This window comes from Scyliorhinus canicula, chromosome 19 (assembly GCF_902713615.1).
Source record: "Scyliorhinus canicula chromosome 19, sScyCan1.1, whole genome shotgun sequence".
NCBI lineage: Eukaryota > Metazoa > Chordata > Chondrichthyes > Carcharhiniformes > Scyliorhinidae > Scyliorhinus > Scyliorhinus canicula.
In genome coordinates this window covers 29,360,471-29,383,867 of record NC_052164.1, presented here as the reverse complement: position 1 = coordinate 29,383,867, position 23,397 = coordinate 29,360,471, and the positions used below count along the sequence as shown (strand labels likewise).

Here is a 23,397-nt window from a genome sequence, read left to right as displayed (position 1 = left end):
GGCGGAGCAGGTTCGAGAGGGTCAGATGGCCTACTCCAGCTCCTATGCCTGTTGAGTGCCACCCGCAGTGTTCTCTTTTTGAACTCCACGTCCCTGCGGCATTCGGTTTCTGGTCTCCAGTGGCAGTCTGCCGGAGAGGGAGCGGAACTGAAGGCTAGAAACGCAGCGGCGTGGGGGGAATATTTACGAGGCGGAATGCCAAGGCTGGGGTTCGACTTCCGGTGATGCGCGCGCTCGCACCGGAAGTGGCGGAGGACAACAACGGCCAACGGCGCGCCAGTGGCTGCCGATTGTATTTTGCGAGTTTGGCGCCGCCGGTTCCCGGGCAGAGCGAGCAGCTGCTTTCCGATCGGGTGGATAATGCAGCGGAGGAAGGTGAGCGTCGCCCTTGGGCCGCGGCTCCGTTACAATCTCTCACCCCACCCCGGGTGGGTTTGTTCCATTTCTCTCGCTATCCCGCCGCCTCGATTAATATTTTTTCCGCCACCCGCCTCAAATCTCGGGACAAGGCGACCGTTCAGCTTCGATCATCCACCGCCTGACCGGTCTGGCGAGGCTGTACCCGGGGATAGGATGGGATAGGGGAGGGGAGGGGAGGTTGGAAGAAACGTTCATTCCCCCTCCGCCCGTCCCGTGGAAAGTACGAGAAGCCGCTGCCTCGCGATGGGCCTGCGAATGTTCCAGCCGCGCGCGGCCCCGCCCTCGATGCCCGCCGATTGGCCCGTTCGCGTCCCGCCCCCACCCCGTGCCTGCCGATTGGCCCGCTCCCTTGACCATCAACGCCCAGCCGGTGGCGTCCCGCCGCCCGATTGGTTGCCCCGCCCACCCAGGAGGAGGGACGCGGTTTGTGCAAAAGCTGCTGCTGAGCCCGGGTAAGGCAAGGACAAGCCTAACGGAGCGGATGGAATTGCCACACCTTTTGCAGTCTGTCGCTGCATGCACCGAAACAACCTCAGACAATGGGTGGGGGGTCCAAACCAATGTTGGCCGTGTGTCCGGTAATAACCCCACAGGGGGGGAAAAGAGCCGGTTTGCAGATTTACCGACCCGGTCACCTTTTACATCCGAACAAGGTCTTCTGCAATCTCATCTGTGATACGTGCTGATTGCTGTGGTTTGGGTTATAATTGCAACTAATCTCGTCACATTTGCAGTTGTTGAATTATAAGGTTCCGTGCACGTGTCTATGCTCCCAGCAACTCATTTTACTCTAGATTTGCTTTAAACTACACCCTCCCCACACTGCTGTTTTGACTTGGGAGTGGCACCTCAGCGATTCTGCTTTGCAAATAAAGGTGTCAGCGATGGAGCAATTTTCTGCATTGCTCATCCCACTCGGTTTCATTTAACATGACGGATCTGAGTGTCCTAGTGTGCGAATGTATGCAGGTACGGCAAATAATTAGGAAAGCCAGAAACATTATATTGTTTATGGTGGTGGGGGATTGAAAGCAAAAGTAGGGAGATTATGCTTCAGGTTTCGAGGGCATTGGTGAGAGGAGAAGCCAGAGCACCGAGAGGAAACCCAAGCAGAAATGTACTTTGCGTCAGTCTTCACAGTAGAAGACATGAGTAATATCCCAACAATTCAGGAAAGTCAGGGGGCAGAGTTGAATATGGTTGCCATCACAAAGGAGAAAGTGCTAGAGAAACTAAAAGGTCTGAAAATTGATAAATCTCCGGGCCCAGATGGGCTACATCCTAGAGTTCTAAAGGAGATAGCTGAAGAAATAGTGGAGGCGTTAGTTATGATCTTTCAAAAGTCACTGGAATCAGGGAAAGTCCCAGAGGATTGGAAAATCGCTGTTGTAACCCCCCTGTTCAAGAAGGGAACAAGAAAAAAGATGGAAAATTATAGGCCAATTAGCCTAAACTCGGTTGTTGGCAAAATTCTAGAATCCATCGTTAAGGATGAGATTTCTAAATTCTTGGAAGTGCAGGGTCGGATTAGGACAAGTCAGCATGGATGTAGTAAGGGGAGGTCGTGCCTGACAAACCTGTTAGAGTTCTTTGAAGAGATAACAAATAGGTTAGACCAAGGAGAGCCAATGGATGTTATCTATCTTGACTTCCAAAAGGCCTTTGACAAGGTGCCTCACGGGAGACTGCTGAGTAAAATAAGGGCCCATGGTATTCGAGGCAAGGTACTAACATGGATTGACGATTGGCTGTCAGACAGAAGGCAGAGAGTTGGGATAAAAGGTTCTTTTTCGGAATGGCAACCGGTGAAAAGTGGTGTCCTGCAGGGTTCAGTGTTGGGGCCACAACTGTTCTCTTTATATATTAACGATCTAGATGACGGGACTGGGGGCATTCTGGCCAAGTTTGCCGATGATACAAAGATAGGTGGAGGGGCAGGTAGTATTGAGGAGGTGGGGAGGCTGCAGAAAGATTTAGACAGTTTAGGAGAATGGTCCAAGAAGTGGCTGATGAAATTCAACGTGGGCAAGTGCGAGGACTTGCACTTTGGAAAAAAGAATAGAGGCATGGACTATTTTCTAAACGGTGACAAAATTCATAATGCTAAAGTGCAAAGGGACTTGGGAGTCCTAGTCCAGGATTCTCTAAAGGTAAACTTGCAGGTTGAGTCCGTAATTAAGAAAGCAAATGTAATGTTGTCATTTATCTCAAGAGGCTTGGAATATAAAAGCAGGGATGTACTTCTGAGGCTTTATAAAGCACTAGTTAGGCCCCATTTAGAATACTGTGAGCAATTTTGGGCCCCATACCTCAGGAAGGACATACTGGCACTGGAACGGGTCCAGCGGAGATTCACACGGATGATCCCAGGAATGGTAGGCCTAACATACGATGAACGTCTGAGGATCGTGGGATTATATTCATTGGAGTTTAGGAGGTTGAGGGGAGATCTAATAGAAACGTACAAGATAATGAATGGCTTGGATAGGATGGACGTAGGGAAGTTGTTTCCATTAGCAGGGGAGACTAGGATGCGGGGGCACAGCCTTAGAATAAAAGGGAGTCACTTTAGAACAGAGATGAGGAGAAATTTCTTCAGCCAGAGAGTGGTAGGTCTGTGGAATTCATTGCCACAGAGGGCGGTGGAGGCCGGGACATTGAGTGTCTTTAAGACAGAAATTGATAAATTCTTGATTTCTCGAGGAATTAAGGGCTATGGGGAGAGAGCGGGTAAATGGAGTTGAAATCAACCGTGATTGAATGGTGGAGTGGACTCGATGGGCCGAATGGCCTTACTTCCACTCCTATGTCTTATGGTCGTATGGAAATGGGGAGAATGTGTAAACTCCACACAGTCACCCAAGGTTGGACTTGAACCCGAGTACCCGGTGCTGTAAGGCAGCAGTGCTAACCACTATGACACCCTCCTTTCTGTGGCAGTTGTTGGTGCTCTGATCTCAGAATAAGGTGGTTACAGTTTCAGTTTCACTCCAGGGCTTGAACACTGAAGTATCAGTGCATTACCAATGGGATGTGACATCATCAGAGACATTGGACCGAATCTTCTGGTCCACTAAGATCGTGGTGGGTAGTGGAGCAAGATTTGGCAGGAGGCCAAAAATCAGATTCTTGGTGGCAGGAATATAGAACGTTCACTTTAACAACTGTACATGAGCCTTGTGAACTTGGTTAGTTCGACTTCTTCCACCATGATTGAATGGTGGAACAGACTTGATGGGCTGAATGGCATAATTCTGCTCCTATGTCTTATGGTCTAAGACAGAAGAGAATTTGTTTTTAATCTGAGGGTTGAATGTCTTTGGAACATTTTCTGCAAAGGCAGTGGAAGCAGAGTCTTTGGATATTTTTAAGGCGAAAGTAGATATAATTTTGATAGGTGAAAGGCTGATAGGTTGTTGGGTCGAGGCGAGAATGTGGAGTTGAGGTTACAATCAGATCAGCCATGATCTTGTGGTGGAGCAGGTTTGATTGTCTGACTGGCCTACACTTGCTTCTAGTTCGTATAATAGAAAAACAGATCACAACAACACTGCAGTTCAGCAGACAGTATCGATAAAGTGCTGAAGAAGAATCCTTGTCTGATTCCTCTCCCTATGCTTACCTTACTTGCTCAGTATTTTAAAGTATTTGTTCGATTTCCAGAATCAAGTCTTTTGCTTATGCTAATTATTTTGAATCTTGTCCTTAAATGTGCTTTCATTTGACCTATCTTGTTATGTTGAAATATAGATTTCTCATCTTAATTCATGAGACTGCCATTTAAAGATGTTATGAATGTTCATGCTGTGGTGAAGAAGATTAAAAATATAGAATTGGATTATATTTCACAACCTCAGGATGTCCAAAAGTGTTTACAGCTAATCAAGTACTTTATGAAGTGAAGTGACTATTGTAATGGAGCAAGTATAGCAGCCATATTTGAGCACAGTATGTTTTGACGAATAGCAATATGATGATCTATCTTCTGTGATATTGGGTGGGGGGTGAATATTGGCCAGAATACCAGGATAACTCTTCTGCTCTTTGAAAGCAAACGGGGCCTGTTTTAAGGTCTCACCCGAAAGATGGCACCTTGGACGGTGCAGCACATGCTTAGTGCAGCAGGGAATTAGTGGCATTGCAATTCATTTTGTCATGAATTGTGCTGCTCATTCTCAAAAAATTGTATGATACATTTCAAGACTGGAAACTGTGCTTGTAATTTGTCTAATGGAAACTAGTGGCAGTCTTCTTTGGGGTTAAATGACTCTGAAATAATAATAATCTTTATTATTGTCACAAGTAGTCTTACATTAGCACTGCAATGAAGTTACTGCGAAAATCAAATAATATTGGAACTGTCAGGCCTATTGGCACTTTCAGCAATCATAATTCAGTGATGAAAACAAAATGACATGCTAATGGACTATTGTGGTAATCCTTCTATCAATTCTGTGTGGACCATTTTGCAAGATCAAGCTCCCACCCTGTCACCAGGATAGAAACCACTCAAACTGCAACCATCTATCATTACTGCAACCATGACTCATTGTCCCTCCTTGTTTTCCTTGATCCCTCTGTTGCCTTGACACTGACATCCATGTCATCCCAGATTATGCCTTCTTAATATAATTTGTGCCATAAAATAGACACACAAATTTATATTAGTTCATGATCAAAAAAGACACTTCTTCCCTTAAAGCAGTATCTAATCTTTTAAATGATTTGAGGGATTCTGTCCCAACCTTTCACTCCAAAATGTATTGGCCACCCCTTCTGGGAAACGTATCTTCAGTCTCAACTATGCCTTTCATTAGTTTGAGCCTAGCCCTCCTCTCATAATTTAGTTTGAAGCAATATTTCAAATTTAGTCTGTTTATTATCTTGGAATTTTTTTGTAATAAATCATCTCAGCTGCTTCCTTTTCAAAACAATATCCTGCAGTTATGTAGTGCCTATAATTCAGAAAATCATCCCATGCAATTCACAGAGGCAGAATCAAGGTAGAAATGTACATCTCTGTAAAGAAGGAGCTATTATAAAGGGTGACAAAAAAGATGACTACAGAGATAGATTTTGAAGCTGAATATTAAAGGTGAAGGGAGGGGGTTGGAGAGGTAGATGGAGTCAGGGACACAATTTCTGAGCATCGGCTCTTGACATGTGAAAGCATGACTGCTAATGGTAAGGCAAAGGTGGTGTCGATCAAAAAAGGCCAGAGTCAGAGAAACAAGATGTAGGTGGTTACATAAATAGAGAAGGCAAGAACATATACAGACTTAATATGTGGACGAGGAGTTCCACTTTAAGATGATGGGGGATGAGTAGAGGTGAAAAAGGTATGATGAAAAAGAAGGCCTTGGATAAGGTATAGATGGCAGAGTTGTAGATGAACTAAAGTTTTTGGAGAGTGGGGATTAGAGAACATTGTAATAATTAAGTCTGGAGGCAACAGAGTGAAAAGGTCAAGTTTCTCCGTGCTTACTCTTATTTCAAATCTTTGATCAGCCTATTGCTGAAACTTGGACATCTGCTTTGTGCTTTGATCAACACAAAACTCGAGGTGTGCTCTGACTCGTGAAATGCATAGTTTGAGCATAAGGTCTTGTGACTTGTAGTCTACTGTTTTGATTGATGCTGTGTAGTCAATTAGACACATTGACCATGAATTTCTGCTATGAGTTTAATTGGCAATCCTGGTATAAGTTGCCATAGTTTTCAGGAGTGCTTTTCATTGTGTTGGCGATCAAACACATTTTTGGACTAAGTATGCCTGTCAATTTATATGTATTGTTTTATGCTTATCCATATGACCAGGACTGGATGAGCTGCATCCAAGGACACGGAGAAATAAAAGTGCAAATTGTGGAGTCACTTGCCTTAAATTTCCAACCCTCCTTGGATGCAGGGGTGGTGGTGCAGAGAACGAGTAAAATATAAATGTTACACCATTGTTCAGAAGTGGGTGTAATGATAAACCAAGCAATTACAGGCCAGTCAGTTTAACCTTTTGTGGTGCACAAGTTTTTAGAAGCTATTATTTGGGACAAAATTACTTACCCAAATTCTGATTGAGAACAAAACATCACGGATTTGTTGAGGGGAAATTGTGTTTAACTAACTTGGTTGAGTTTTCAGATGAGGTTGCAGAGAAAGTAGATGAAGATAATGTGGTGTGCTGGAACTTCTAAAAGGCATAAGTGCCACACAGCAGATTTGTGAGAAAATTTGGAGCTCATGGAATAAAAAGGACAGTAACAACATCCATACAACATTGACTGAGTGACAGGAAACAGAATAATAGTGAATGGTTGTTTTTCAAAATAGAGGAAGGTATATAATGGGTTTTTCCAACGGGAGTTTCAAAATTTGCAGCTGACACAAAATATGGAAGTATTGTGAACTGTGAGGAGAATAACAGACTTTCAAAGCACTTGAGTTGATGGGATGGACAGACATGGAGATTAAATTTAATGTAGAGAAGGGTGAAATGATCCATTTTGGCAGGAAGAATTGAAAGAAGCAATATAAAATAAGGGTACAATTCTAAAGCGAACCTTGGGGAATATATGTGGACATTGTTGAAGAAGACATGACAAGTTGAGAGAGCATGTAGAAGAATAAAGGACAAGTTGAGCAAACACTTATAAAATATATAGGATAAGCTTTATGAACGGAGACCTAGGCCATCGACATTCCTTTTTAAAAAATGTTTCCAAATAAGGGGCAATTTAGCATGGCCAATCCACCTACCCTGCACATCTTTGGGTTGTGGGGTTCGATCCCGGCCCTGGGTCACTGTCCGTGTGGAGTTTGCACATTCTCCCCGTGTTTGCGTGGGTTTTGCCCCCACAACCCAAAGATGTGCAGGGTAGGTGAATTGGCCACTCTAAATTGCCCCTTAATTGGAAAAAATGAATTGAGTACGCTAAATTTAAAAAAAAAAATATATATATAAAATCTTTGGGTTGTAGGGGTGAGACACATGCAGACATGGGGAGAATATGCAAACTCCACACGGACAGTGACCTGGCACCATGAGGCAGCAGTGCTAACCACTGCCACCATGCTGCCTGGCCATCTACATTCCTGATCGGTTTTCACCTTGAGTCTGCAAGTTCTTGGTTTTAACTGTGAATGGTAGCACTGTCAGGCCTTCCCTGGGGCACTCACTCCTGACCCCCTTAGCCCTGACATAATTCCTCTAACAAATAACTTCTACCTTCTTATCTACCAATTTTTCATTCATTCTCAAGATCTGCTATTAAGGAGGCTGTGTTGCTTGTTTGGGCCTTCTCTTATGAATACTACTGAAGGAAGAAGTAATTTGGAATTTACCTGCGTGCAGTCCTACCTTACCCACATGTTCCTCTTTGTTCCTTGATCTCCCATTTAACATTTATCTGCACCTTTCTGTATTCATCTAATAGCACCTTCATTGTTCTCCCTACTTGATTTGTAGAAGCTATTTTTCTTCTTTTGCCCCAGGCATTTTTATGGTCACAATTGTTAGTCTTGGCTTTCTGAGCCTAGATTCGTATTGTTAATTCTCTGGATTATGGCTTTCACAGTTCCAGGAAGGGGAAATATCTGCATACTGCTTTAACCAAGCGTAGTTTCTTCTCACATCTTTCTTTCACATCTGCAACATTTCTCATGCTCGCTCCCACTCCTCTGCCTGCCACTGAACCCCTGATCAAAGCTTTTACCAGCACGTGGCTTAGACTTTCCAGTGTTCTCCTTATTAGCCTCCCCATTCGCAAATCAATCATCCAGAGACCTGCATTCCATATCTTCATCTGTACTGGAGCTGCACCCAAAAGAGCCTTGTCCTCAACAGACTCCACTGTTCATCTGACCCAAATAGTTATATTTGAGGCGCTAGTGCTCACCTTCAAATTCTTTTGTTTCTCCATGTCTTTGATATCCCTCGAGCAATGCATCATTGTCTGCATTCTCTGGTTCTGCTATTTTGATTTCATTGTCGACATGCTGTACCACTGACCACCAGCATTTCCACCACTCTTCCCATGTTTCCTGAAATTCTATTAATGTGACCCTAATACAACTGGATTAGGTTTACACTTTATGTGATTAAATTTGTATATTTCCAGAGAAATGGTGTCCCATTTATGCTACTTTGGTGCTTGCAGTACAAACACATCAAGTTATCTCTTGAATGATAAGACTGCATAGATGGCTGTCAGTTAGAAGGTAAATCTCAGCTTTTACATGTAGCGTCTACGTTGCCTTGGCAACAGCTACGTTGCTGGGATACCAAATTTTTGTTGCATAGCACCTGTGTGTTTGTTTGTTTATACAAAGATGGTGTGTAAAATAGAAATCTAGGCATATGTTTCATATTACAATCATTCAGTAATGATTGCAAGGCATTAGATTACATTCTAACTTTCCAGTCACTTATATATCTGCATATGGTTGTGTCGTAAAATGAAAAATTAAAAGGCATTAAATTCACAGTTTAGTGTTAGAAAATAATGTTGAGATCGTTAGAAAAGACTAACCTGCAAAATGTGAGACTCCCATTTTTTTCAAAAGCAATGCTGCCCAAACTTTTTCCTGGTGTAACTCAAACCCCATTTTAATGCCTCAGACTTTGTGGCCCTGGGGGTCGTCTTTCCCTATAGCTCAGGTCCTCCAGCCCAAGCAGCATCATGGTAAAATCCCTTTGCACCCTTTCCAGTGCAATCATATCCTTCCAATAATATGGTGACTAGAACTGCATGCAGTTCACCAGTTTGGCATAACCAACATTTTATACTGTTCCAGCATGGCCCACCCATGCTTTTATATTTTATGCCTCTGCTAATAAAGGAAAGATCCTTTCAGCCACCTTGACTACTTTATTGACCTGTCCTGCCATCATCAAGGATCTGTGGATATGCACTGCAAAGTCTCTCTGAGCTTCAATGTATTCCAGAGTCCGAGCACTCATAGTGTGTAATCCTTTGCCTTGTTAGCCCTCCCCCAAATGCATTACCTCACACTTTTCCAGGTTGAATTCCATTTGCCACTGTTCTGCCCATCTGACCAGTCCATTGCTATACTCTTGAAGTCTATGGCTGTCTTCATCACTATTTGCCATCCTACCAATTTTCATGTCATCCGTTAACTCTTGATCGTACCCCCTACATTTAAGTCCAATCATTAATGTACACCACAAACATCCAGGACCCCAACACTGAGCTCTGTGGAACCCCACTGGAAACAGACTCCAGTCACAAACATCCCTCTGCTTCCTACTCCTAAGCCAATTTTGGAATCACTGTACCACTTTGCCCTGGATCCCATGGGCCCTTACTTTCTCCACCAGACTGCCATGAGGGACCTTATCAAAAGCCTTGCTGTAGACCATATCAAATACAATACCCTCATCAACAATCTTGGTTACCTCCTCAACAATATTGATTAAATTTGTCAAACACGACCTTCCCTTAACAACTCCATGCTGACTAACTGATTAATCCAGGTCTATCCAAGTGCAGATATATTCTGTCCCTCAGAATACTTTCTGGTAACTTCCCCGCCACCGAGGCTAGACTGACTGGCCAATAATTTCCTGGTTTATCCCCTCCTCCCTTTTTTAACATTGGGCTAATCTTAGCAGTTCCCTGGCATCTCACGTGGCCAGAGAGGATTTGAAAATTACTCTCAGTGCCCCTGATATCTTCTCCTTTGACTCCCCGAACAGCCTGATGTTTACACCTATGTCGTCCTTTTGCATTGTGAAGACCGATGTAAAGTATTCATAGACTCTACCCATGTCTTCCGGGTCCACACATATTTTGCCTATGTGGTCCCTAATTGACCCTACTCTTTCCTTAAGTTATTCTCTTGCTCTTTATTTCAAAAAATTCTTCCGGTTTTCCTTTATTTTACCTTCCATCTTCTGCATGCACTTGCTTAACTTTCCTAACTTATGTTCTCTCCCCGCACTTTTTATCCTCTTCCTATGGACTCTGCCTTGTTGAGCCTTTAGTATCTGCCATAAGCTTCTCTGTTTTTATATCCTGACCTTTATACCCCTTGGCATCCAGGGTTCTCTCGTCTTGATCCCACTCTTTGCCCTTATGAGAACATATTTGCCCTGTACTCTCCCCATCTCCTCTTTGAAGGCCTCCCACTGCTCTGACACAGTTTTGTCTGCAAGTAGTTGCTCCCAGTCCACTTGGGTCAAATTGTATCTTAGCTTGGTAAAATTAGCCTTTCCCCAGTTAAGAACTTTTATTCCCGGCTCATCCTTTTCCATAACTATCCTAGATCTAACTGAATTATGGTCACTATCCCCAAAATGCTCACCTGCTGATATATCTTCCACCTGCCAGGGCTCAGTTCAGAATATTAGGTCCAGATTTGCCCACTTCCTTATTGAGTTTTCTACATACCAGCTAAAAAGATTCCCTTGGTGCAATTTTGCCCCCTCACTACCTTACACGCGAAAACTATGCTAGTTACTATTTGGGTAGTTAAAACTCCCTACTACTACTGCCTTATTATTCCCACACATTTCTGAAATTTTATTACATATTTGATCCTCTATCTCTCCCTGCTTTTGTGTTTTAACATCTACCCATACGGTCTCTATTGATGATGCTTCCATATATCATCCCTCCTCAGTGCTAGAATTGATTCCTAGATCAATATTGTGGGACCCTCCTTCTATCCCCCTGTCGATCTTGTCTTGAACACTCTATAACCAGGAATGTTGAGCTGCCAATCCTGCCTATCTTTCAGCCATGTCTCGATCATGGCTATGATATTCTCCTATGTGCCTATCTATGCCTCAGCTAATCTGCTTTATTCCTCAGGCTCCTTGCATTAAAATATATTACATTTAATAATAATCTTTATTAATATCACAAGTAGGCTTACGTTAACACTGCAATGAAGTTACTGTGAAAATCCCCATGTCACCTCACTATGGCGCCTGTTCGGGTACACTGAGGGAGAATTCGGAATGTCCAATTCACCTAACAAGCAAGTCTTTTGGGACTTGTGGGAGCAAACCAGAGCACCCGGAGTGTGCTACCATGCCACCCCTAGGTTACCTATCAAGCATGTGTTTCTGGACTTGTGGGAGGAAAACAGAAGACCCGGAGGAAACGCGCAGACATGGGGAGAATGTGCAAACTCCGCACAGTGATCCAAGCCGGGAATCGAACCCGATCCCTGGCGCTGTGAAGCAATACTGCTAACTATTGTGCTACCGTGCCACCTTGCACATCTTTGGGTTGTGGGGGCGAAACCCACGCAAACACTGGGAGAATGTGCAAACTCCACACGGACAGTGACCCAGACCCGGGATCTTGGCGCCGTGAGGCAGCAGTGCTACCCACTGCGTCACCATGCTGCCCTGAAATGTGCGTATTAAACTGATCAGAGTTTACAGACTCAAACAACTATTGTATTTGCAAATTATTTAAAGGCATGAAGTAAACACTTTGTAAATGCAAGAGTATATCATACAAAAAACTGTTAATGTAACATTTGTAATAGTTTCCTTGGATAAACAACTAATAGTAAATTGAACCTGCATTCCATGCATGCCATCTTGGGCATCCCAAGATTAATTTAAATTGGAAATGGAATTTATGCAATGTTGTATCCACATTTTGAATCCTTGACAGATCATGTGGCAGAAGAATCCTACAGAAAACAACATTCAGTTTTAAAGCTGCTTGCTTTTGAATAATCAAATTATTTTTTGAAGCAAGCAGTGTTTTTGATAAACTATGGCAACTATTCTGGTAGATGAGGGACAAACTTGGATGTAGGAAGGGCAAAGTGAGCAGCACAAAATTATGACCAGGATTGACTTCATGTAGAAATCAAACCTATTGGACTAAGAAAATTAAAATGTTTGTCCCGTTTTGCACACTTGGTGTTGGAATGGGTACCATTTGGAAAAGGTAGAATTTGCAAGACAAAATGGTGGGACTGTACAGGGAGGTCTGAAGAATAACAATTCTTGGGCACATGCAAGCACAAATAGAAGGGGAGAGTATGACCATGGTTACATAAAAACTTTTTTTTACTCTACTTGGTATCTGTAATTTGAGCATGCAGTAGTAGTATTTGTAGCTGTGTTCAGAAGTTCCAATTGTATTTAGAGAATGTTTTACGCAGGATATGTTAATTAATCAGCTGTTGTTAGTTAAACTGCTAGAAATATCTTTTGGAGGGAAAAATATGAATGAATGCTGTTTGTAATTTAAATTGGCTGAGAGTGTCAGTTACAGTTTGTTCACAGTTGCTAGTGAAATTATGTAGGGCAGCACGGTAAAACAATGGTTATCACTGTTGCTTCACTGCGCCAGGGTCCCAGGTTCAATTGCCGGCTTGGGTCACTGTCTGTGCAGCCGCCCCGTGTCTGTGTGGGCTTCCTCTCCGGTTTCTTCCCACAAGTCCCAAAAGACATGCTTGTTAGGTGAACTGGACGTTCTGAATTCTCCCTCTGTGTACCCGATCAAGCGTCGGAGTGTGGCGACTAGGGGTTTTCGCAGTAACGTCATTGCAGTGTTAATGTCAGCCTACTTGTGACAATAATAAAGATTATTATATTATTAGGGGAGACATTAGTACTATATTCTGTGCTTTGCTGTATCTGACCCTAGTAGAGAGGTGATTTGTTCGATTGGAGTGTAAAATCTAATGTAATGTAAGCAAGTAATTGTCAAGCTTCAATGTTAGATTTGCTGTACTGTAGTGCAATGTACTTTTATTTTCTTGATAATGGTGGTTACCTGAAAACAAGGTTTTTTGATAATTTTTTTAATGAGTTTTTTTGTCATTTCTGATTTTGTTCATGCATGTGTAGCTCCAGAGTTGTGGCGATTTCAAAGCTACGGCACGCTTCAAATTGCAGTGCCCGATAAATAAGCTCTTCAGTCAAAGATTTGGGAATGTATTGCAGGCCGTTCTGATTTATGTAAATTTTATTCACATGCCTTCTGAGGTCATGCAAAGCAGTCAGTGTTTTTAAACAATGCCATTGCCACCATAATGTAAGTTGCCACAATAACTGTCGTGCACAACATTTGCAGCCACCCTTTGTTCAGAAATAATGCTGCATATTTTTGTTGACATTTAAATGCAGTTTTGCAATAGATTGCATTCTAATAACTTTATATCCTAGACTGATTAATTAAGGGTGTCTGTTACACAAGGTCATACTGCAACATCATAAACAATAATCCCGTTGGTATAAATTAATTTGAAGGAGGCTGGCACTGTGGTATTTTCAAATGGTATAATTCATTAATATCCAAAATAGAATGCTGTCATTGAACCTTTCTTGTGTTTATTTTGTGTCCAGTTACATAGAACAGAACAGCACAGAACAGGCCCTTCGGCCCTCGATGTCTTTGTGAACTTTGGTGTCGAAGTTTGTAACTTAATGATGGTGCTCGTATTTACTTTTAGCGTATGATTTTGCCTTGTGTAGCAGGAAGGGAGGTAGTTTTAATGTTATGTTAATGTAACCTGACAGGGAGATAGTGTCATGCTGGAAAAAAACATAACTGGGTTGAAATATTTCTCTGTAAATTACTAAACCTTCCCACAGCAACAAATAATATTGACCAAAATCTACCTGTGTGTTTAGTATATTGCAGTTTTCTCACTGAGCTACTGGAAAAAATTCCATCATGTCTATGATGTGATAAACCTAAGAATTGAGCACCCTCCTTCAATTATGGTGTGTTCAGCTTTGTTTTACTTCAGACTGGTGCTTAAGCAACTTCAATTGTTTCTGCAGTTGCAAGAACGTCAGTGACTTATCCTGGTTGCATTGCGGAATCTCATTTCTGTTTTGTGGCAGAGGTTTTAGATTTATGGATTTGCTGAAGCAAACATAAATACAAGTTCTTATTAACCAGGGGCTGGTCGCTGGCTTTTAAAGCAGACCAAGCAGGCCAGCAGCACGGTTCGATTCCCGTACCAGCCTCCCCGGACAGGCGCCGGAATGTGGCGACTAGGGGCTTTTCACAGTAACTTCATTGAAGCCTACTCGTGACAATAAGCGATTTTCATTTCATTATTATTTAAATAATCAACTGCCTCTGAGCTGGGGGGAGGGTATGACTGATTACTGCATGAAGGGGAATAGAAATAAAAGCTCAAAATCCTTGGATTACATAAGAACATAAGAAGTAGGAGCAGGAGTAGGCCATCTGGCCCCGCGAGCCTGCTCCGCCATTCAATTAGATCATGGCTGATCTTTTGTGGACTCAGCTCCACTTTCCGGCTCGAACACCATAACCCTTAATCCCTTTATTCTTCAAAAAACTATCTATCTTTACCTTAAAAACATGTAATGAAGGAGCCTCAACTGCTTCACTGGGCAAGGAATTCCATAGATTCACAACCCTTTGGGTGAAGAAGTTCCTCCTAAACTCAGTCCTAAATCTACTTCCCCTTATTTTGAGGCTATGTCCCCTAGTTCTGCTGTCACCCGCCAGTGGAAGCAACCTGCCCGCATCTATCCTATCTATTCCCTTCATAATTTTAAATGTTTCTATAAGATCCCCCCTCATCCTTCTAAATTCCAACGAGTACAGTCCCAGTCTACTCAACCTCCCCTCATAATCCAATCCCTTCAGCTCTGGGATTAACCTAGTGACTCTCCTCTGCACACCCTCCAGCGCCAGTCCGTCCTTTCTCAAGTAAGGAGACCAAAACTGAACACAATACTCCAGGTGTGGCCGCACTAACACCTTATACAATTGCAACATAACCTCCCTAGTCTTAAACTCCATCCCTCTAGCAATGAAGGACAACATTCCATTTGCCTTCTTAATCACCTGTTGCACTTGTAAACCAACCTTCTGTGACTCATGCACTAGCACACCCAAGTCTCTCTGAACAGTGGTATGCTTTAATATTTTATCGTTTAAATAATAATCCCGTTTGCTGTTATTCCTACCAAAATGGATAACCTCACATTTGTCAACATTGTATTCCATCTGCCAGACCCTAGCCCATTCACTTAACCTATCCAAATCCCTCTGCCGACTTCCAGTATCCTCTGCACTTTTCGCTTTACCACTCATCTTAGTGTCATCTGCAAACTTGGACACATTGCCCTTGGTCCCCAACTCCAAATCATCTATGTAAATTGTGAACAATTGTGGGCCCAACACGGATCCCTGAGGGACACCACTAGCTACTGATTGCCAACCAGAGAAACACCCATTTATCCCAACTCTTTGCTTTCTATTAATTAACCAATCCTCTATCCATGCTACTACTTTACCCTTAATGCCATGCATCTTTATCTTATGCAGCAACCTTTTGTGTGGCACCTTGTCAAAGGCTTTCTGGAAATCCAGATATGCCACATCCATCGGCTCCCCGTTATCTACTGCACTGGTAATGTCCTCAAAAAATTCCACTAAATTAGTTAGGCATGACCTGCCCTTTACGAACCCATGCTGCGTCTGCGAATGGGACAATTTCTATCCAGATGCCTCGCTATTTCTTCCTTGATGATAGATTCCAGCATCTTCCCTACTACCGAAGTTAAGCTCACTGGCCTATAATTTCCTGCTTTCTGCCTACCTCCTTTTTTAAACAGTGGCGTCACGTTTGCTAATTTCCAATCCACCGGGACCACCCCAGAGTCTAGTGAATTTCGGTAAATTATCACTAGTGCATCTGCAATTTCCCTAGCCATCTCTTTTAGCACTCTGGGATTCATTCCATCAGGGCCAGGAGACTTGTCTACCTTTAGCCCCATTAGCTTGCCCATCACTCCCTCCTTAGTGATAACAATCCTCTCAAGGTCCTCACCTGTCATAGCCTCATTTCTATCAGTCGCTGGCATGTTATTTGTGTCTTCCACTGTGAAGACCGACCCAAAAGACCTGTTCAGTTCCTCAGCCATTTCCTCATTTCCCATTATTAAAACTCCCTTCTCCTCCTCTAAAGGACCAATATTTACCTTAGCCACTCTTTTTTGTCTTATATATTTAATGGGCAGCACGGTAGCATGGTGGTTAGCATAAATGCTTCACAGCTCCAGGGTCCCAGGTTCGATTCCCGGCTGGGTCACTGTCTGTGCGGAGTCTGCACGTCCTCCCCGTGTGTGCGTGGGTTTCCTCCGGGTGCTCCGGTTTCCTCCCACAGTCCAAAGATGTGCGGGTTAGGTGGATTGGCCATGCTAAATTGCCCGTAGTGTCCTAAAAAGTAAGGTTGGGGGGGGGGGGGTTGTTGGGTTACGGGTATAGGGTGGATACGTGGGTTTGAGTAGGGTGATCATTGCTCGGCACAACATCGAGGTCCGAAGGGCCTGTTCTGTGCTGTACTGTTCTACTGTTCTGTGCAGTACTGCTGTACTGTTCTGTACAAACAAAAGTGTGTAAAAACTTTTACCGTCTGTTTTATATTCTGAGCAAGTTTACTCATACTCTATCTTACTCTTCTTTATAGCTTTTTTAGTAGCTTTCTGTTGCCCCCTAAAGATTTCCCAGTCCTCTAATCTCCCAGCAATCTTTGCCACTTTATATGCTTTTTCCTTCAATTTGATACTCTCCCTTATTTCCTTAGATATCCACGGTCGATTTTCCCTCTTTCTTCCGTCCTTCCTTTTTGTTGGTATAAACCTTTGCTGAGCACTGAAAAATCGCTTGGAAGGTTCTCCACTGTTCCTCAACTGTTCCACCATAAAGTCTTAGCTCCCAGTCTACCTTAGCTAATTCCTTTCTCATCCCCTTGTAATCTCCTTTGTTTAAACACAAAACACTAGTATTTGATTTTACTTTCTCACCCTCCATCTGTATTTTAAATTCCACGATATTGTGATCGCTCCTTCCGAGAGGATCCCTAACTATGAGATCATGAATCAATGCTGTCTCATTACAAAGGACAAGATCTAGGACCGCTTGTTCCCTCGTAGGTTCCATTACATACTGTTCTAGGAAACTATCGCGGATACATTCTATAAACTCCTCCTCAAGGTTGCCTTGACCGACCTGGTTAAACCAATCGACATGTAGATTAAAATCCCCCATGATAACTGCTGTACCATTTCTACATGCATCAGTTATTTCTTTGTTTATTGCCTGCCCCACCATATCGTTACTATTTGGTGGCCGATAGACTACTCCTATCAGTGACTTTTTCGCCTTACTATTCCTGATTTCCACCCAAATGGATTCAACCTTATCCTCCATAGCACCGATGTCATCCTTTACTATTGCCCGGATGTCATCCTTAAATAACAGAGCAACACCACCTCCCTTACCATCCACTCTATCCTTCCGAATAGTTTGATACCCTCGGATATTTAACTCCCAGTCGTGACCATCCTTTAACCATGTTTCAGTAATGGCCACTAAATCATAGTCATTTACGATGATTTGTGCCATCAACTCATTTACTTTATTCCGAATACTACGAGCATTCAGGTAAAGTACACTTATGTTGGTTTTTTTTTACCTCTGTTTTGAATCTTAACATCTCCAGTTTTATTCCTTTTGTTATTACTGGGCCTATTCACTGAACTCCCCTCAGTCACTGTACCTTGTACTGTCGCCCTTTTAGATTTTTGACTATGTCTTCTCTGCCGTGTACTTTTCCCCTTACTTCCTTTTGCTTCTGTCCCTGTTTTACTACCTTCCAACTTCCTGCATCGGTTCCCATCCCCCTGCCACATTAGTTTAAACCCTCCCCAACAGCTCTAGAAAACACCCCCCCCAGGACATCGGTTCCAGTCCTGCCCAGGTGCAGACTGTCCGGTTTGTACTGGTCCCACCTCCCCCAGAACCGGTCCCAATGCCCCAGGAATTTGAATCCCTCCCTCTTGCACCATCTCTCGAGTCACGCATTCATCCTATCTATCCTGACATTCCTACTCTGACTAGCTCGTGGCACTGGTAGCAATCCTGAGATTACTACCTTTGAGGTCCTACATTTTAGTTTAACTCCTAACTCCCTGAATTCCACTTGTAGGACCTCATCCCGTTTTTTACCTATATCGTTGCTGCCTATGTGCACCACGACAGCTGGCTGTTCACCCCCCTCCCCCCCCCCCCCCCCCCCCCCACCACCCCCAGAATGTCCTGCAGCCGCTCCGAGACATCCTTGACCCTTGCACCAGGGAGGCAACATACCATCCTGGAGTCTCGATTGCGTCCACAGAACCGCCTTGTCTATTCCCCTTACGATCGAGTCCCCTATCACTATAGCCCTGCCATTTTTCTTCCTGCCCTGCTGTGTAGCAGAGCCAGCCACGGTGCCATGAACCTGGCTGCTGCTGCCTTCCCCTGGTGAGCCATCTCCCTCAACAGTATCCAAAGCGGTATATCTGTTTTGCAGGGAGATGACCGCAGGGGACACCTGCACTGCCTTCCTATTCTTGCTCTTTCTTTTGGTCACCCATTTTCTATCTCCCTCAGTAACCTTCACCTGCGGTGTGACCAACTCGCTAAACGTGCTATCCACGACCTCCTCAGCATCGCTGATGCTCCAAAGTGAGTCCATCCGCAGATCCAGAGCCGTCAAGCGGTCTAACAAGAGCTGCAACTGAACGCACTTCTTGCACATGAAGGAGCCAGGTACAGTGGACGTGTCCCTGAGCTCCCACATCGCACACGAGGAGCATGACACGGGTCTGGGATCTCCTGCCATGTCTTAAACCCTTGGTAAACTTAAACAACTAGAATTTCAAAATAAAAATAAATAAATTAGACAATGAAAAGAAAAAGAGAGACTACTTACCAGGGTTAAAAAGCACCTCCTCACACTCTGCACCGAATTACCTCACTGCACCAAATTACCAAGTTTCAATCCCCACTCTGGATGAGTCTCACTCCGGATGTGTCTCCTGGAAAAGTGCTAGCTTTTACGTTCAGGTTTTTTTGTTAAACCACATTAAGGTTATCTGTTTTTTCCCTTGTCAATTTATTTTTATCAGTAAGGGGTTGTTTATTCTTTCTATCATAAGAAAATTGGCAAATGTCGATGAGCACGTTCTTGTGCAATAGACTTGGACATCATAGCTATATATTTCTATTGGCTTTTGTTTCAGCACTTTTGAATGAGTGTCAAAATAGCAATTCTGTGAGCTTTATTTTGTTCAACTAATAGAGTAAAAATCAACCAGCTGGCTTTTGATAAAATATTTTTGTAGTATATGAAATGTTGTTACAAAGTTCTGTAATATACATGAAAATTGTTAACTTGTAATCATTGTAACTTTGTTGGTCACCCCCAGCATGAGCATGTTTTACTTTCTAAAATATCTTGCAACTGCTGCCATTCTATGTGAAATGTTATTTTGTAAGGATATATGCCTGCTTTGTTCAGTACATTCTGTTGTAAATTAAGGATTTGTGCAAAGCACTGTGCATAACATATAGCCAATATGTGAAATGGTGCAGAAAACACAGTTGAGAGAAATGTAGGTTTAGATGTTGGGTTACTTAAAAACATTTCCAGGTTTAGAATGCATTGTATAAAGGTTGGGGCCTGACTATTAAATAAAGTAGGGAAAGAATGGGAGAGAACATTCTGTTAATTAAAACACATACCTTTTTTGAAAATATCTGCAGTAGTCAATTGTAGGTACTTCATGTTCCGTGGAAGGAATTATAAGAATTACAATTGAGACTCAACTAGATTCAGGAAGAAGAAGGCATATGAACAGTGACAAACAGAAAATGACCTGACCTATCCAACCTGTCTACAATATATACATGCCCCATCTTGCATAAACCGCCTGACCTCCTAGTGGAGGTGAGAAAGCAAATGAAGACCCAGACTGGATTAAGGGGGGAGAACAGACACTGGTGTTAAAATTTGGAAATATCTCTTGGTCAGAGAGTCACACTTTGGTGATCAAAACTAATCCAAGAGATCACACTGACCCTAAGTGCCCACCTTTCTGGTGAGGTGATCTCTGCCCCAGTCAGAAGCAGGTCTTGCTTTCATTTGAATCAATCCAATGAATTGTTGTCCACCAGACAAGCAAGAAGACTCTGGAGGCTCACAATTCTTTTGCAAAAAAAACACCATCTAACATATCTTGATTTGTATACAAGTTATAGTTGTTATCCCTGATCGATCCTTGCGTAAATCCTTGGAATAAGCTGTCTATTCGAACACAATCTATTCTCGCCTTATTAACCTTGATCTAATGACCCCTAAGGAAGCATTACTCATTTATGTGTTCATGAAGCGAATAGGAACCAAAGAATAAATGGGGCATGTTTACACTGTTGCCGATTGTGTTCCCTCAGGAAGCATCCTAACAAGGTGAAGTGGAGCCTAGTGTGTAAATGGACAGTGATCGAAGAAGGCAGGTATGGATGCTGTGTGTATCTATGTTTGTAGAAGAGGGAAGGTTTAATAATGCAATAGTAAAGAATGGAATTTCATTTTTAAAAATTCAACCAATGATTTGGTAATAGGGCTATTCCTAAACTTACAGTACTCTTTAACAATCATTAATTCTTGTCAGAATAAAATACATTAGGGTGGCATGTGGCACAGTGTTAGCACTGGGATTGCACTGTTGAGGACCCGGGTTCGAATCCTGGCCCTGTGTCATTGTCCGTCTGGAGTTTGCACATTCTCCCCATGTCTGCGTGGGTTTCACCCCACAACCCAACGATGTGCAGGTTAGGTGGATTGGCAACACTTAATTGGGGAAAAAATAATTGGGTACTCTAAATTTCAAAAAAAAGAATAAAATACATTGAAAAATTCAGCTGAAGAGGATGTATTCTTGTTTAAGATTATCTCATCAGTTGACTAAATAATAGAATAAAAGTCTCTGGACTAGTGATCAAATGTGCAAATTGTTCCTCTAGTGTGTTAATTGTTTTATGAAATGTCCATTTTCAATTCTTGTATGTGCTCCATATCACATTGTTTACTCCATTGCATCTCTGGTTTAATATCTTGGTGTGAGTACATCTTCTGCAGTTATTTTCATAAAATCATTGAATCTAAGCACAGAAGGAAGCCATTCGACCCACCATATTTGTACAAACTAACCAGTTAGTCAGCCTTGTTCTTTCCCTTTGCGCTAATTTTTAAAAACTTGTCCAGTATATATCCAAATCCCTTTGAAAGTTACAATTGAATCTCTTGTACAAAAATTTTGTATACTACAAAAATATTTTATCAAAAGCCAGCTGGTTGATTTTTACCCAGTTGAACAAAATAAAGCTCACAGAAGTGTAATTTTGACACCCATTCAAAAGTGTGGCCCCAACATGGACCCTTGAGGGCACTATTGTATACGTCTGCCAATCTGATAAACGACCACTCACCATTATTCTCTGCTTTCTGTCTCTTAGTGAATTCCGATTCCATGTTATTCCTATCCTTTTAATGCCACAGACTTCAATATTAATAACACTTATTATGTGACACCTTATTGAAATTGGCGGCACGGTAGCACAGTGGTTAGTATTGCTGTTTCACAATGGCAGGGTCCTGGGTTTGGTTCCTTGCTTGGGTCACTGTGCGGCGTCTGCACATTCTCTCTGTGGCTGCGTGGGTTTCCTCCGTGTGCCCCAGTTTCCTCCCAAAGTCCTGAAAGACATGCTTGTGAGGTGAATTCTGAATTCTCCCTCCCTGTACCTGAACAGGCACCAGAGTGTGGCGATTAAGGGATTTTCACAGGAACTTCATTACGTTGTTAATGTAAGCCTACTTACGACAAGAATAAAGATTATTATTGTCATCTTTTGAAAGTCCATATGTGGAGCATGAACTACGCTATCTTTAGAGCCCTCTCCATTACATAACAAGGAGCTTTATCAAGATTGGCACTAATTTGCCTTCAATAAAACTGTTGGCTATCATTGAATTCACTTCTTCCAAATAGCAATTTTGCATCACGTTATGTTCTCGAATAGTTATTCTTCCATTAACATTAGACTGATTGGCGTAGAGTTACCCAGTTTATATGAACAGAGGTGTAACATTTGCAACCTTGCAGTCCTCTGGCACTACTCCAATGCTGTATCAAAGAAGGATTTGAAATCTAGAGTCTGCTTTTCCACCCTTGCTTCCCTCGGGAACATAGGATGCATCACATCCTGCCAACTGTTTAAGTGCGTCCTCTATCGATTTTCAAACAATACAATTGCACTATTGATTTTTTGTTGTTATGGTTGTTATGATCCAAGCCAGCCTCTTCAGAACAGAATCAAAACAAAGTTTCTTCTATTTTGTTTAATTCTAACCAAATGGGACAGCCTGGATTTGTTTAGCAGGATGTTGTATTTTAGTATAAAGTTATGCAATCATAAATATGCTGTTTGTGAGTATTTCAGTCTCATGTTGTAAAAAGTTCTGATAATAGGTTAATGGAAAACGTGCTGCAACTGTGGAGCACGAAGTCGTAGAGATGAGAACACAGTTGAGCTACAGTTTCTAAACTGTTTATTTAGAGGAACAGAGGTACTGTTTGGCAGTGTGCCAGCTCTGACGTGAGTTTGATGTGTGGAAAGTTAAATATACTTTGTTGTTGAGGTGAGAACAGTATTCTTTGGGGTAATAGGGCTAGAAAGTTATCATAGGGATAGTGCAGCCATTGTCATTTCTATGCAGTGTCTTCTGAAGCAGTGCTAAACTGCATAATCTTCCCATTTATCTATTTCCTGTTGCTATCCCAGACCAGACTTCAAATGTGGCTAGGATACTGGATAGAAACCCCAATATATTGTTTTAATTTTGTAATCTGTGAGGATTGCTCTAGGAATGATTTCACACAAAATAGGGATATGGCATATTTAAACAAACTGAACACAGTATTAAAATATCTAAAACAGCTTCCAATTATCCCTTAAATAATGTTAATCAACACAATGACACAACCTTTAACTTAGAACTTAGAACAGTACAGCACAGAACAGGCCCTTCGGCCCTCGATGTTGTGCCGAGCAATGATCACCCCACTTAAACCCACGTAACCCGTATACCCGTAACCCAACAATCCCCCCA

At 42.5% G+C, this 23,397-nt stretch overlaps 2 protein-coding genes across 6 annotated transcripts in view; one reads left to right on the top strand and one right to left on the bottom strand.

Moving 5' to 3' along the window:
* LOC119954536 (glycoprotein-N-acetylgalactosamine 3-beta-galactosyltransferase 1-like) overlaps window positions 1–7,829 on the bottom strand; it is a 73,897-nt gene extending 66,068 nt beyond the window's left edge. Inside the window, exon 1 of one of the 2 annotated variants that reach the window (XM_038779845.1) lies at window positions 7,759–7,829. The gene's annotated coding sequence lies outside the window, so the exon portion shown is untranslated. Of the gene's footprint in view, window positions 1–4,042; window positions 4,225–7,758 lie in introns of those variants that run through there. The other variant, XM_038779844.1, reaches the window with a different exon arrangement.
* The window catches only part of kat7b (K(lysine) acetyltransferase 7b), an 83,466-nt gene continuing 60,273 nt past the window's right edge, over window positions 205–23,397 (top strand). For 3 of the 4 annotated variants that reach the window (XM_038779840.1, XM_038779841.1, XM_038779838.1), the window contains exons 1-2: window positions 205–375; window positions 20,679–20,741. In XM_038779840.1, the coding sequence (XP_038635768.1) occupies window positions 20,718–20,741 (24 nt within the window). In that variant the 5' untranslated portion in view covers window positions 205–375; window positions 20,679–20,717. The remainder of the gene's footprint in view (window positions 376–20,678; window positions 20,742–23,397) is intronic. The other variant, XM_038779839.1, reaches the window with a different exon arrangement.